The sequence below is a fragment of the Spermophilus citellus genome (assembly GCF_964194105.1).
Source record: "Spermophilus citellus genome assembly, chromosome: 17".
Lineage (NCBI taxonomy): Eukaryota > Metazoa > Chordata > Mammalia > Rodentia > Sciuridae > Spermophilus > Spermophilus citellus.
This window is the reverse complement of record NC_138199.1, coordinates 33,447,629-33,463,804: the sequence shown is the minus strand read 5'-3', so window position 1 is coordinate 33,463,804 and position 16,176 is coordinate 33,447,629. Positions and strand designations below refer to the sequence as shown.

The 16,176-nt window shown below is 33.9% G+C and overlaps 1 protein-coding gene across 6 annotated transcripts in view; it reads right to left on the bottom strand.

Annotated features, from left to right (window-relative positions):
* NF1 (neurofibromin 1) overlaps positions 1-16,176 on the bottom strand; it is a 249,204-nt gene that overhangs the window by 37,998 nt on the left and 195,030 nt on the right. For all 6 annotated transcript variants that reach the window (XM_081270001.1, XM_081269998.1, XM_081269996.1 and 3 more), the window contains 11 exons: positions 14,858-15,290; positions 13,939-14,279; positions 10,983-11,185; positions 6,363-6,556; positions 5,254-5,394; positions 4,824-5,103; positions 3,951-4,165; positions 3,647-3,708; positions 3,392-3,506; positions 2,780-2,881; positions 744-884 (listed from right to left, as the gene is read on the bottom strand). In XM_081270001.1, the coding sequence (XP_081126127.1) occupies positions 744-884; positions 2,780-2,881; positions 3,392-3,506; positions 3,647-3,708; positions 3,951-4,165; positions 4,824-5,103; positions 5,254-5,394; positions 6,363-6,556; positions 10,983-11,185; positions 13,939-14,279; positions 14,858-15,290 (2,227 nt within the window). The remainder of the gene's footprint in view (positions 1-743; positions 885-2,779; positions 2,882-3,391; positions 3,507-3,646; positions 3,709-3,950; positions 4,166-4,823; positions 5,104-5,253; positions 5,395-6,362; positions 6,557-10,982; positions 11,186-13,938; positions 14,280-14,857; positions 15,291-16,176) is intronic.

Below are 16,176 nucleotides of genomic sequence, written 5' to 3'. Positions count from 1 at the left end.
GCCCTGTCTCAAAAAAATAAAAAGGGGTAAGGATGTAGCTAAGTGGTAGATCATCCCTGTGTTGACTCCCTATAACTGGGGGGAAAATTATTTCCACAATTCCTAGCTATTCTGGGTCTGTACAAAATTAGGCAGACTGAACAAATAATGGTTTTATACCACATTAGGAAGACTGAACAAATACTGGTTTTTTTTTTGGTTTTTTTTTTTGAGGGGGGGTTCCTTTAGATTTTCCAACTTCCTCATTAGGTTTTAATAATACTGATCTTCCTGCTTAAGTTTTCTGAGTAGTTGGGATTACAGCCAACTACTATTATACTTTTCATTAAGTAGCATTAGTCAATAAAAACAAGCACTTTTTTAGATTATTTCTTTATTTGTGAAATAGGAATGGAGAATGCTAACCTCTACCTTGGAGTTATCAAAATGAAAAATAATGAATGTACAGTGCTTAGCATAAGGCCTGGCACAGTTGCTATTATTACCACTCAGTATTATTTATCTTAAATCTATTTGTTAGCATCAGCAAGCACCATTTTTTGCTATCTGTATACAGAAAATATGTACTAAAGTTTAAATAGGTTTTTTTATGAGCTGGTAAGAAACTATACTCACACTAAATTAAAAATATCCATATTTAAATTATAGACTTCTTTTGATTTTAAAAGAATCACACAGCAATAAAAAGAAAAAGAAGTACTAAATGCATGTAATCTAGGAATTCCAAAGGAAAGTTTGCTTACCTTGTCATTGAATATCCGGAGACTATCTAAGGTATGTAGATTTTGTTCAAGAAGTGCAGTGCCTGCTGAATATAAGTTGACCTCATCCAGCTGGAGCACTGCCACAGCTACCCAAAAGAGGGCTTTGTGCAAAGGGGAGTCCTGGCAAAGGAAGACAAATTTCCAGGTTAGTAAGCAGAACATAAAATTCATGCCTCCTCAGCATAAAACAAAGTATGCTATCTTGCAAAATTACCCATGCTTTCTTTTGGGGGAGGAGATAAATATAGATAAGTTCTTTGTCTTTTTCATGCGTATAACTAAAGACATGGTTATCTGGACTGAGATCATAGCATCTTCTTTGATTTCTCTCTGTTCTGGATTCCCAAATCCAGTTTTCTAGTGCAGTCTCTCAAATTTGTCATTTCTTTTGTATTGCTGATGATGATACAATCCTCAGGCCACCCTTTATTCAACATGTGGATTCTTTCTGCCTTCAGCTTTTCCCTATTCCAACCTACTGGGTACTGTATCACCAGAATGATCTAAGTCCTGCTCTTGTCATATTTTTTGTCTGCTAAAAAATGGTATATATTAAAACTCCTTTCTGAAGAATGTTGAATGTTGTATTAATTTTATCTAATCTTCACAATTTTCTTGCAAAATTTCTTCATAACAACTTGAATGGTCTATCCACCATCTCACCATGTCCTAGCATTCTTGTACAGTCCCTACTGCTATATTTTGCTGCTCAAGGCTTGCTTCTCTTTCTCTCTACCTATACTAAATCTTATCTATCTCTAATTTTGAACTCTTGTCACTCTTACTAGAATATTAATCTCTTGCTGCTCTGAGTTAAAAATACATATTATTGGTAATTCTTATTTAGCACTGTGTTTTATGGGGAACTACATGGACTTAAAATCAGACAGCTTTGGATTAGAATCATGGTTCCAGTCTTAGGCCTTCTGAGTCTCATTTTTACTCACATGAATGAGGATAAGAAAATCATTTTGTATCATTTAAGATTAAGATATCTGTAGGAGTGGGGTTATGGCTCAGTGTTAGAGCGCTTGCCTAGCATGTGTGAAGCACTGGGTTTGATCCTTAGCACCACATATAAATAAATAAATAATGAAGGCCCATTAACAACTTAAAAAAACAAACAAACAAAGAAAGACATCTGTAAAACATCTAGCTCTACCAGGGATACAATAGGTATTTATTTTTCTGTAATCACTTCCTAGACTGGCATGCCTTGGAATTCAATTCAAAGAATTATATGACTGTAGAGTTGGAAGGTAATAACATGCCATTATCTAGTCTAGTTTACTCATTTTATTTATATGGAAACAAAATGCCCAGATATGTAAATCACCTGCCAGAGGTCACAAAGCTGAGATGAGCTCAGACAATCCTAAATTAGTACCTGTATCATTTTATTCCTTTTAAATTTTACCTTCATAAAACACCCAAACTCTCTTTTTTAAATCGCAGTGGTGAGGACCTTATAAATACGAGGTAAGTGCTCAGTTATTGAGCTCTACTCCCAGTCTAGTACCAAACTCTTTTGATGATCAGATATACTTCTCTTGGCTTTATATTTTCTCCTTACTAACACTAAGTATTTTACTTACTTTGTTTATTATCTATCCACTCCATGACCCTCTAAACTCACCCTAGAATACAAACTCCATGAGGGCAGGCATTTTTTATTGGCTTGATTGGCACTACATATATCTCTAGCATCTATGACAGAACTTGGCACACAGTAGATATGCAATAATTATTAGATGAAAGAATTAAGAATAGGTCCTTTAGGATTGATGAGATATAAAATTACAAGTACTTGAGAATGCATTTTACATACTTATTTTTCCTTTTATGTAACAACTTCAAACAACTAAACTTTGTGACAAGATGTTCCACCTTAACTATGACCTTCTTAACTTATGACCTTCCCTTAATCCATCTTAATTTCTGAACTCCTTACAAGTAAAGAACATGTAATACTGCCACCCAAAATGAATAAACTTAATGTGCTATACAATAATTACCTTATTAAGAAGTGGCTGTAATTTGGTTAGTGCTATTACTGTAGCTTCTATCAGAACTTGACTGTTGTAAGTATCAGGTCCTTTTAAGCAACTCTCAAGTGCCTTTTAGGAAAACAGAATTTTTTATTTTACTTTGATTGAAATAAAACAAACTCCTAAACTGAATCTCAGAAATCAGTTCAGAAATATTTACTTATTCAACAAGTATGAGAATTTTTTCTAATACAATGGTGATCTTAGTAGCTAGTTTGATATACATTATTTCTTGTTTTTTAAAGCATTTCTATAACATACTCTAATAAGACAGGCAATATTATAGTAATTACAAGTTATACAATTTTTGTAAGTCTTACCAAATAGTAAACTTCATAAATCTGATAAAATATTAAGGGTTCATGCTTAAAAAAAAAGAGGCAAGTTACTTATTGTCTCCTGAAGATATAGCTTCTTTAAAAGAGAAGATTTCTTCACCAAGAATTATAATAAAGAAGATAAAATCCATCTTTTAAATGTTTTAAGCAACATAATTAAGTTTTTATTAAATTTAAAAATAATGGAAGATATGCTTTATAATTTGGGAACCACAAATATATGAGAGAAGGGAAGAAGTACCTTGCTAAGAATACGGATAATCTGCTTTATCTGCCCATGAGAGACTCGTTTGCTAATACAGCCAAAGACTACAAGAGCTCTCGGTTGCAAGGATGGATTATACTGGAATGCAAATCTGCAATTAAAAGATCAAAAGAGTTTATAAAAACCTTTATGTTCAACCCAAACACACTAATAAGATATTGACTATGCAGTAATAGCCATCTTTTCAACAACTCACATACTTTTACAATTTATATTTAATTTGGGACCCACCTTTGAGCTAGTTCTGTCCACTGATCCAGCCACTTGCATGCTGGGATATCTCTCATACATGCCTAAAAAAAAGAAAAATATACGCTTATATGTATATGCAAATATTTTTAGAAACATTTCAATAATGCCCATCATGTCATTAAATAAATGACTTTTATGTTACCAATAAATAACAAATTCCATGGAGGTGTTTTTATTCAAGTATTAAGTGCAAAACAGCAGAATATATCAGTATTTCTTCTGTACAATGTTAGATTTTTAAAAATGATTTTAACTTAGTGTCTTATCATTTTGCCTTAAATACCTCCATGATCTCCAATAAAGCTTCTGTGACTGTTTCCAAGGATGTCAAAGCAAAAGTCTCCCTCTCATAGGAGCCCGGAGAGAACGACCTGTCTCGGTAACTGGAACGGAAGGCAATGACAGCAGCTGACTTAACTTTACTAATGCCAAACAGCAAGTAAAATTTGGGTAATGAGAACTCTGTTAGACTGAGTCTCAAAACTTGCTTGGTCTCTTCTGTAAAAGAAAAAAGGAACAAGTAAAAACTTTGAAGATATATATATATATATTTCATATATATATATATTTTTTTGTATTGGTATATATATTATATAGATACATTTATATAAAATATCTATCTATTTATCTATCTATATATTTGTATTGGGTGGGGGACTGAACCCAGAGGTGCTTTTCCACTGAGCAACATCCCCAGTCTTTTAATTTTTTATTTTGAGACAGGTTGTTGTTAAGTTGCTTAGGGCCTTGCTAAGTTGCTGAGGCTGGCCTTGAACTTGGAATCTTCCTGCCTCAATTTCCCAAGTTGCTAGGATTATAGGCATTTAACAATGTGCCTAGCTGAATTGAAGATCTCCATTTAATCACTAATTAGTACTAATAATGTAACACAATCTACTTAACATTGAGTATTTAGCTTATGTGATAAATATAAGAGTCTACATGACAAATTTGCACAGAAAATCCTTATTATAACTTGATATAGAATGGAAGTAAATTATTTTTCTTTTTGATAAAATTTCAAGTCATTACTGCAGGCTTAAATTAGCACCTTGGTGTTAAGACACTGTCATAAAATAATAAGAAATCTGTACCAACTAGGTGAAGTAGTAGAGAAAGGAATAGGTTGAACACAAATTACCTTCCTAGAACTTACCACTAAAATGAAGCTGTGAACAAGTACACAGAGAGTGAATGATATTAATAACCAATCCATGTGTGGAGGCTCTAAGGGACAATGGACCTGTGGCTACTAAAAAAGTAACAACATGGAAGAGGTAAGGGAGATGAGCTGCCACATCAAGGGAATTGTTGAAGGACAGCATCAGCATGTAGCGGGCTAAAATAGCAATATCATCCCACATAAGATGTTGTTCTAAAGTAGGAGTTGGAGATAAGCATGTCTTGTCAATTATTTTGCACATCCTTCCAATGACCTGTAAAAAAACAGAATTTTAAGAAACATGGGACTAAAAGTTCTATTAAAAATTTTAGTTTAACTTTAATATAACAAAACAAAAGCCCTCCGGATAGTAAAAAACAGATATATAATGCCACGGTCCAGAGGGCAAAGGAAAAATGATTACCTTGCTTGAAACCAATTTCACATTTCCAGAAGCTAAAGCTACAGCAGTATCTGCCATCACTTCAGCTTTTATTGATCCCAAGCCACCTGTTGCACTGGTTTTGATGAAACTGTCTAGTACAACATCGAGCAGATCTGTAATCTAATGTAAGAGAGAAAATAAACTTGTTTTCAACCATACTGTGAACTTTTAATTTAAAAATATTCAAAGAACAGCCCAATCAACATAAAAACTATTTTATCCAAGGCCTCCAAAATACTAGAAATTTATTAGAGTCCTGTCAAGAAAGGATGAGGATATTCACTTGATTCCTTCAGAGAGTAAAAGATTAATATTCAAAATTTAATAATGTATACATTACTAGTTTCATTCACTTGTAAAGTATCTCTGCTCTTCCTTGACAATATGTGTAACCAACATCATCATCATCATCATCATCGTCATCGTCGTCATCATCATTATTATTGGTACTGGGGATTGAACCCAGGACCTTGAATATGTTAGACAAGCAATCAACCACTGAGCTACATCCCCAGCCAACTTAATTATTTTAAAATATAGGAAATGATGTCAAGTACTGAGAAATTTTCTAGTGCTATAAAATTACTTAAAGAATTCACAGCAATGTTCAAACAAGTGTACTGCTTCCTTAAGTGATTACTTTGAAGAAATAAGATACATAATTCTTGTCAGATTAAAAAAGTTATATTAGATCCTTTATTTTAATAGAATTATTATGCTAAAACTATAAATGAAAGCTGATGTCCCTAATGACATCAATAAGAAATACTGACATGGATGGTATGCAAGAATGAGAATACATTTTAAAGCATATGATGTCATATTTCTATAGTTAAACTCTATATAGTTATGTCCTGGAGAAGAGTGCTAAAGTAACTAGTGTTTTTCTGGTTCTGAAACATTCATTAGACATTTACAATTTCAAACTAAATTAAGAATTGGGTGGGCATCTGCATGCTTTTGAAGGAGGCAATTATATTTTCTACAGCTATACCCTAGTGTCCAGCATACAGCTTTGTACAAAGTAGGTACCAAAAAAATAGGTGCACATAGGAGATACTAGATAAATATTTGAGTAAATTCAATACCTGTCCAAGGCTCCCCCATATTTTTGCTTGAATAGATGGATACATCTGTTTCTCATTTATGGTCATAGTTATTAGCTTATCAAGAATAGCAGTAACTCTTTGTCGTTTGGCATCATCGTTATGCTTGCAGAAACGGACTAGATTTGACAGCCATGGGGTCATATATTCCAAACAAAGGTGTTTCAATTCAATACCTAGAAAAACATATACTATTATCATAGATGATCAATGAAAATTACAACAATTATTTTAATATGAAGGAATGAGAGGGGAGGTAAGAGTTAAAGATCATTACCTAGAATCAGAGAAAAGAGATTTGGCAAATCATTATCTATCTATAGATTCTATCTGGGAATTAAACCCAGGGGCACTTTATTACTGAGCTACATCCCTAGTCCCTTTTATTATTATTATTTTTTTTTAATTTTGAGACCAGGTCTCACTTGTCACTGAGATTATAGGCACGTGCTACTACACCTGGTGGAAAATATATTTTTGAGGAAAAGAGGTGAAGAAAGAGAATAAACCTTGAAGAATTTAATCTTAAACGCCGGTAAGCCAAGTTTTAAAAAATTATCTTATTTTCTCCATTTTAATACTTTCTCATCTAGCTTAAAAATATTTTAAGTTTTATTCTCACTGGAAAAGGGACATGTAGAGAATTATAGAAAGTTCAGCAGAAGGAGAATGTCACTAAAAAATGAAACCGGTGTTAATATATTAACACATTACCTCATCTTTCCACATGGTTTCAAATATTTGTAGAAATAATATATGCTTATGACAGTGTACACATATATAACCCCCCCAAAAGTTAGGATCATGCTCTATATACAGTATACCCTAAATACTTTCTCATTATACATTTTACTGAGATTTACTCATCATTAAAAATTCTCCAAAACCATTTTTCAATTTGTTTTTGGGGAAAAAAAATAGACTAAGATACAAAATCCTCTGTACACTTAAAAGTCTCAAAGAGAATTTTATAAATTGTGATAAAATATACACAATATAAAATTTAACACTTTAACCACTTTTAAGTATACTTAAAAAAATATATTAAGTATATTCACATGGTTGTGCAATGATTACCACTAGCTATCTCTAGAATGTTTTCATCTTTCCAAACTGAAACTCTGTAACAAAAACTTGTGTGTGTGTTACTGGATATTACACCCAGGGCATCATAAATGCTAGGCATTGCTATACCACTGAGTTATATCTCAGCCTTTTTATTTTATTTTGAGACAGGAGCTTGCTAAATTACCCAGGCTTATTTCAAACTTGTGATCCTTCTACCTCAGCCTCCCACGAAGCTGGGATTATAGGCATATGTCACCATGTCTGGCCCCTCAAAAAAAAAATTCTTTTAATATATTTTTTTAGTTGTTGATGTACACAATACCTTTGTTTTATTTGTTTATCTTTATGTGGTCTGAGGATTGAAGCCAGGGCCTCACACATGCTAGGCAAGTACTCTACTACTGAGCAAAAATCCCAGCCCCACCTCAAAAATTTTTAATGGCTTCATATTATTCCGTCATAGATCCAACAAGGTAAATAGTTCCCTGTAGTTTGACTATGTCCCTTTTTTTCTTACTTTAAGGAATGTCATATGAAGTTCAAAAGTAGTCAAAATAAATCTATGGCAATAGAAGTTACAACAGTGTTTACTTTTGGTAAAGGGGCAATATTAAGTGAGAAAGGATCCTCTGGATGTTGGAAATGTTCTGGATCTAGAAGCTACTTTTGTGATGTACTGTGATGTATAAAAATTCATCAAATTCTCCATTTAAGATCTGGGCACTTCACTCATGACAAGATATATTTTAGTTGAAAAATCTAAATAAATTAAAAAATAATCTATGACAAACAACATTAATTCCTTAGGACAAATTATAAAAAGTGGAATTATGAGACCAAAAGGATTGAATACTCTTAAGGGTCTTGATAATCACTTCCAAACTTTCTAGAAAAACTGCCCCTGTTCAATATTCTACAGAGCATCAGTACTGAATTTAAAAATATGTTCTGATCTGATAGCTAAATACGTTATCTCACTATTCTTTCAATTGACATTTTTTGCTTTTATTAATAAACTCAACATAAACATTCTTCTTTAGCATGATTGGTATGTTACCGTTGATTCATTTTTCTTATTTATAAAATCTCTTCATGATTAATGTTAATCTTTTCTAGCATTTACCCTTCTAGGTTTAGATTTATCATCACTTAAAAAAATGTTTTGAAGCTTCATGAAGTTGAATTTGTTCATTATTTGTTTCCATCATCTTGTTTCCTATGTTCTTTACTCATCTAAAAAGTAATTCAATATTAACTTCTTCCTCTTCATTTTTTAATGGTTCTAGTTTTCATATTCAACCCTTAAATACAGGTAGAACTTATTTTGACATCTTGTGGTATAGAAGAAGACCCAACTTAACTCATTTCTCTTTTTTTTTTTTTTTTTTAAAGAAAGAGTGAGAGAGAGGGAGAGAGTGGAAGAGAGAGAGAATTTTAATATTTATTTTTTAGTATTTGGCGGACACAACATCTTAGTTTTTGTATGTGGTGCTGAGGATCGAACCCGGGCCGCACGCATGCTAGGCGAGCGCGCTACCGCTTGAGCCACATCCCCAGCCCTTAACTCATTTCTCAATCTCATTTCTTAAACAATTTAATCTTTTCCCCCTAGTTTACGTTGCTTCTTTATTATCTTTTCTTAAAAGTGATCTGAGTGCTGATTCTTGAACACTCATGTTTTAATTACTATACCACTGTAATATGTTCAGATATCTGTAATATCAAGTCTTTCTTCCCAATGTTTTCTTAGGGATTTTTTTTTATACTTTTTTTTTTTTTAAATGATACTGGAGATTGGACCCAGAGGCACTCTACTAGTGAGGTACGTCCCCCGGCCCTTTAACATTTTTCTTTTTTTTTTTTTTTTTTTTTGGAGAGTGGATCTTGCTAAGTTGCCCAGACTGGCCTCAAACTTGTGATCTTCCTGTCTCAGCCTCATAAATAGTATTCTTAAAGTAGAATTTAAGATCATTTACAGTTTAATTTCCATTCTCACTCCTCAAATTTCATGGTTACTTTCATGGGACTACAATAAATTTGTAATCATCTAGGAAGAACTGTTCATGCAGGAATACATTATGCCTGTACATTCACTCAAATGTTTTCTTATATTAATATTAATCAATAAACCTTTATACTTTTCCTGTTTAGTTAATCTTATACATTTTCTTATCAGGGTTACGCCTACATTTCTTGCTTGAAAAAACATACATAGTGATCTAGTCTTGATTAAATTGTTAAAGTTTTCAATTACCTAATAAAGAAAAGTCAAGAAATGTGTTTAAACACAGAAAAAAGAAAAGTTGTATGTATCATGAGGAAAAGAGAAAGGGAAGAAGTTCGGCATGGTCACATATGCTTGTAATTCCATCGACTTGTGAAGGAGGCTGAGGAAGGAGGATCACAAGTTCAAGGCCGGCCTCAGCAATTTAGTAAGTCTTAAGCAACTCAGCGAGACCTCATTTCAAAATAAAAAAAAGGGGTGAGGATGTGTCTTAGTGGTAAATTTCCCAGGCTAAATAAATAAATGGTAAGGAAAATGTCAGGAACTAAGCTGGGAAAGGTCAACATTTATGGGTTATGAAGATGGACAGACAAAAGAAATGGATGTCAAATTCATGACACTTATTAAAGCAACACCAGGACTGACTCTGGACCCGTGTCCTGTGTCATTGTGTTCTCCATGAACCATACATGTCCATAAAATCACATTTTTTTTTCTAAAAAAGGAGACACATGGATACTTTACTCATGTGGAATTATCTGCTAAGAAGAAAAATGCCAAAGCTCATCAAATTAAAACAATGAAGAAAATACTTTTAAGAGGCCCAGAGACATGTAAGATACCAAAAATCTCACCACCTCATTTATACTGTCAGAATTTTGATGGATTTCGTTTTTTCTCCTTTTTTTTTATTTTGTGGTACTAGGGATTTAACCCAGGGGTGCTTCACCACTGAGCCACATCCCCAGACCTTTTTATTTTTTAAAATTTTGAGACAGGGTCTCACTAAATTGCCCACACTTGCCTTGAACTTTGATCCTTCTGTTTTAGCTTCCCAAATCTCTGGGATTACCAGCTTGAGCCACTATACCAGGCTTGGTGGATTTCTTTTCTTTCTTTCTTTCTTTCTTTTGGTGTGGGGGAGGTGGGTCCCAGGGATTGAACGGGACACTCAACCACTAAGCCACATCCCTAGATCTATTTTGTGTTTTATTTAGGGTCTCAGTGAGTTGCTTAGTGCCTTGCTTTTGCTGAGGCTGGCTTTGAACTTGCATCCTCTGCCTCAGCTGCTGGGATTACAGGCATGTGCCACCATGCCTAGTGGCTTGGTGGATTTCTTAATGTGTCCTATCAGGAATTTTCTTCAAAGTTCTTTCAGTTACAGAGTACCATAGATAAAAATTTAGAAAAGGTTAAAAGAGTAAAATATAATAAGTGAAAGAATTCACTGGTAAATTCTGAAACAAAAGGGGATTCTCTGAATTTTTAAATAATTATTGTTAGTATTAAAGAAAATTATAATTACTTACTAGATTTGCTAAATCCAGAAATACACTCTTCCAAAAATTCTAACGTGAGGTGTGGCTCATTGGCTGCCAGTGTCTTACTAATAGAGACAATAAAGAGGGTGTTGTTGGCAGGGATACATAAACCTGATGTCTCTAGTAACTGTCCCTCGATTTTTAAATTAAAGGTACAAGTTAAGGCACACAGAAGATTATAGGCAGCTGACCTAGGAGAAAACACAAATGAAGTTGTTTTAAAACTTATTTTTCCTTATAATTCCACAAATTTTTAGAATATACAACTTCTGATTCTGTTACAAAGCATGATCAATTATTTTTAAAATTTTATGATCAATTAGAGATAAGACATTATGGTGAACCCAAATATCCCTTGATCATTTAGGGATTTTTTTAAAGAGATTTATGACATAACCAGAAGAGCACTGTGAGGTTTCTAAGACAGTGGGTTTTTGCCTTCTTAGAAGACATTTTACTGGGACATAAAACATTACAGGTTTATGGTCCTAAAAAGGATCAATAAGAAAAAAGTCAGAAGATACATTATGTTTTTAGGGAAGTCAAAACACAAATTATGGTTTTCTCTCTTCTGCTAGATCCAGTAAAAACAGGAATCATAAGAAGAGTAATGAGGTGAACTTCATCAAATGAGAATGTCAGAAATTTTAAATTCAGTATCTGCTGAATTTCTTTATGGGCTTCATACAAGTGACACCACAACTGGAGGTCAAAACCAAAATTAACTATAAATCCCCCCATTTGCATTTCTATGACCTCTTCTATCATACACAGCCACTGCACCTGAAAAACTATAATATTCATGCTCTTTTAAAACAAAAAATACACTTAAAAATGTCTGAAAATAAATTTGAGCCAATTTAGGAGACAGCTTACAAAACTCATTCGATTTTAAAATTCGAATTTTTCTCCTTCATTCAGCAAAGGAAATTTTAGGTTTTCCTTACCTCTGAATTTTTATCATGCTGATATATTTATGCAACAACCATACAGAGGAAAAAAGTCATGGAAATTTAAGTTTGCCTAAACAGCTTGTTTTCTGGGATGACAGTCTTCAGCAAAAAGCAAAAGCTGTCAGCTTGCTCTATTTCACTAGAAAAGAGTACATGTTCATGCAAGCTAGTAATTGTTAGAAGATTGTCAGTATTCTTCAATAAATAATTTTGAATTAGAAATTAATGAAAGATTTATAGTTTCATTTTCCTAAAATTGAAAACATTAATGTTATTATTTCTAAGTTTATGTATCTTTCACTAACTTCAAGGGTTTCTAAGTTATACTATTTTGATACTAGTTTTTACTGTTTAATAGCTATAAAAAATTGGGCTTCCTCAATCTGGAGGTAGGTGGCAGAGACCCCTCTGAGATAATGAAGTTAGACATACATAAAATTTTGTGTGATTTCTGGGAGTTCATGGACCCTATGAGGCCCATCTAGTCAAAGAAATTATATACAAGGTTTTTTCCTCCCTTCTTAAATAAAGGAGAATCTGGAATCCCAAACGGCTATTATAAAACGTGGGTTGTGCTATAACTTGGGGGAAGAGTTTCTGGGAGCTAAGGATTTATAGTTTTAGTATCCCTATTCAAATTGCTTAGGAAGGGGGAAGAATAGAGGTACTTGGAATTAGACAAAGGGGAATGAAGGGAGGGAAGGGAGTATGGGGGTAAGAAGGATAGTAGAATGAACGGGACATTATTACCCTATGTGCATATATGATTACACAATTGGCGTAACTCTACATCATGTAAAACCAGAAGAATGAGAAGTTATACTCCATTTATGTATGATGTGTCAAAACACATTCTACTGTCATGTATAACTAATCTGAACAAACAAAACAAAAACAAGATGCTTAGGACCAGAGTGTTTTCAGATTTCAATTTTCTGGATTTTGGAATATTTGCACGGACTTTACCAGGTGAACATCTCAAATTAGAAAAGTTGAAATCCAAAATGCTCTGAAATATGAAATGTTATGAGTGAGGGACATAGCATTCAAAATGATTCATATTTTGGAGCATTTTGGATTTCATATTTTCAGGATTTTTTCCAACTTCCATCTGTAAAAATCCTGACAGTGACGTGGTATTTGAGACAATAAATTATGGTAAGAAAGGAAAGGGAAGATAAAAAAGAAGGGGTACACAGAAACCTTGGCAGGGAGGGAAAAGACAGGGAGGAGAAAAATACTATTTTCTAAGGATAAACTATTTGCTAGGTGTCATACTATATTACCACACATACTAGTTATTCAACTTCTGTGGATATATAAGAAAGGCACTGCTACCTCTATTTTACAGGTGAGGAAAATTAGAGCTCAGAGAACCTTAATACCTTGCCTCAAATCATACACAGCTAGAAAGTAGCAGATCTACATTCAAACCAAAATCTACTGACTACACAGGCCATACTTTTTCCACATTCAAATTAACAAGCCTGAACAGAATCCATCATACTGTGCTTAGATGCCATGTAAGAATCCTACTAAAATGACAATATGCAATAATGTTTTTCTTTGAGTTACTGAACATTGGGACTTCCTTTATCAAACAATGATAATATGAGTTGACAATTAAGAAACTTAATAGTGATATGCTTTTAAATACAGGAAAAACTTAGAAGAAGACACTTAATTGAGAAGTTAACTTTTTAAAAAAGGGACAATTTCTTTAAAAAAAAAAATCTGCTATGTTTTCTGTTTTAGAGGAAAGTTTCCTGGAGAAAGAGAATAAACTGGTTTAGAATGAATCACCCTATTCAGAATTCCGCATTTCATGTGAATACCCCAGATCTTGATGAGGTCACACTGGTTAACCAACACAGCATACCTTCCAATTTACAGCATTAAGAAAGAAGATATCTTAAAGGCTTATTAAGTGGTCTTATTTTAAAAGTAATAAACCCTGAATAAAACTGAAGTGAATATTTAAACAAACTTACCGTAAACTAGGGTCTGAACTGCCTAAATTAAGTAATGCGATATTGAGCAGTGTTCCAGGGACATCTTTTGGTCGAATCTTGGTGTGCTGGGGGATGGAGTCAGGCTGTGACAGCTCCCAGCGGGTCCGGATATGAATGATAGATTGAACAATGGCTTCGCACTCCTGGTGCATGAAGGTGAGAGGTGTGCCCTGGTTTGCAATGGTTAAGGTGAACTGGTTCTCATCCACTAGGCAGATTTCTTCAATTTCCGAGGCATAATAGATATCATTTAGAAAGACTGATTGCCCTAGGACTTTTGTTCTCTCTGCTGAGGTTACTTGAACAGCAGTAGAACCAACCTGGAAAGTGGTGGTAAGGCAATAAAGTGGAAAAGAATTAAATTCCATTATAAAGGATTCCAAGAGGCTCCAAAAACCAACCACTACCCACTCACCATATTTTTCATTTACGGAGGAATTACTACAGTATATATTCAAATACATTAATTATTGTGATAAATACTCTCAAAAGAAAATGAAAACATTAGAAAAAAATTAATTTGGCTTAAAAAAAAAAAAGTTGAGAATCCTATACACATGCGCTGATTTAAACCTGAAGGTTCATGGTCTTTGCTCTGCAAAAATTATGTACTAATCAGAAGAAATCCCACTAGGTGATTTCCATTCTCTACACATTCCTACCGTTTGATTGACAGATAGCAAACTACCCATCCTACAGCACTCTTCTGCCTCCAACCCAATCTAGACTTACACCTCTCTTGTCTTCTGCAGAACCTCTATAGAGAGAGAAATCTTGGTCTTTCTACATCTGGATTTATTTGACATCTGATGTACAACTATGAGGAAATTTGGCCAGGATATAGTCTGATTAGGCAAGAAAGGCAATGAATCAATCACAATCACAGAATTAAACTTACCTTAATAGAAACTTTGGTATCTTTGTGAGCTAGTTTGAGAGCATTATGGAATACCTTGAGGTCCTCTTCCAAAGCCAATGTAGCAGCAGGTAGTTTTTGTTGTTCATGCTCTATGTGTTCAGCCAGTTTCCCAGGACAGTCTATGAAAATCAGTCTTTTGCTGCCTTTGAGGCCAGTCAGCAGCCGCTCATGATACTTGGTGTATTCTCTGACCCAGGAGTTGCAGTTATAGATATAGACTGCAGAGACGTTATCATAAGCAAAGCCAGGAAAAACAACAAACCACTTCGAGAGAAAGTCTGTTTTAAAGCGATTGCTTGGCCCAGTATGGGTAAGGTCCACTACAATTTCATATGGCTTTGCATAATATGGCTTCAAAGTCAGCAAGACGTGGTATATCAGCAAATCACCATTGATTTGACCAGTTTTGAACCTAAGAAAGATGATAAAAGAGGACAAAGATTATTAAACTTTTGAATAAATATATAAAGACACAACTAATCTCTATTCTCTTTATTCTGGATTAGTTTTCTAGAGAGAACAGTAGTAGAAAACCATTATTCAAAATCTAGACCTATGTGTTAAGTCAGTTGTTCTTCAAACATGGAGAAATAAGGCTAAAGTAAAACAGAAGAGACAAATTTCCAATTCAAATATTTTGAACAATACGTTTTGCCTATTAGTCAAGAAAGGAGGAAGACAGTAGTCACTGGTTCGTTGCTTCTAAGCCTACCAAATTTCTCAGGTAAACAGTTTGGGTAGGAATCACCCACCTGGAGGTCTGGAATGAAATGTGGTATGCTTTATCCAATCCATTTATCCCATCTCAACCAGACATTGGTCCAGCAATGAACACACGACTCAAAATCAGTTCTACCAGGCCAGAAGCCTAGTTAACTGAATAGCTTATAATGTTGGGTTTTGAGAACTTTTTCTAAAACATGTACTTCTGGGAGCTGCTAGCTCATATGTCAGGATATAAAGGAAAAAGTCTGTCTAAAAACTGAAGAGAATTAGCTGAGAATTAAGAGAAACTGGGGCCTTGGCCATATCATTAGAGTCCCAGATAAAGTCTCTCCTGAAGTCGAATTTATCCCCGGATTCTTCAGCTGTGTGAACGAATAAATATTAATTTTTGACCATATATGGTCATATGTTGCTTTAAACCAAAAGAATACTAATTAATATGAGTAGTGTGGAGAGAAAGCCCTGAAGAACATGGTACCAAATTTTCAAATCCTAACAACCTATTTTACCTTAGGGCTAATGGTATTTAGTTAGCTATGTGGACTTCTGCCATCAAAATCAATTGGGATGCT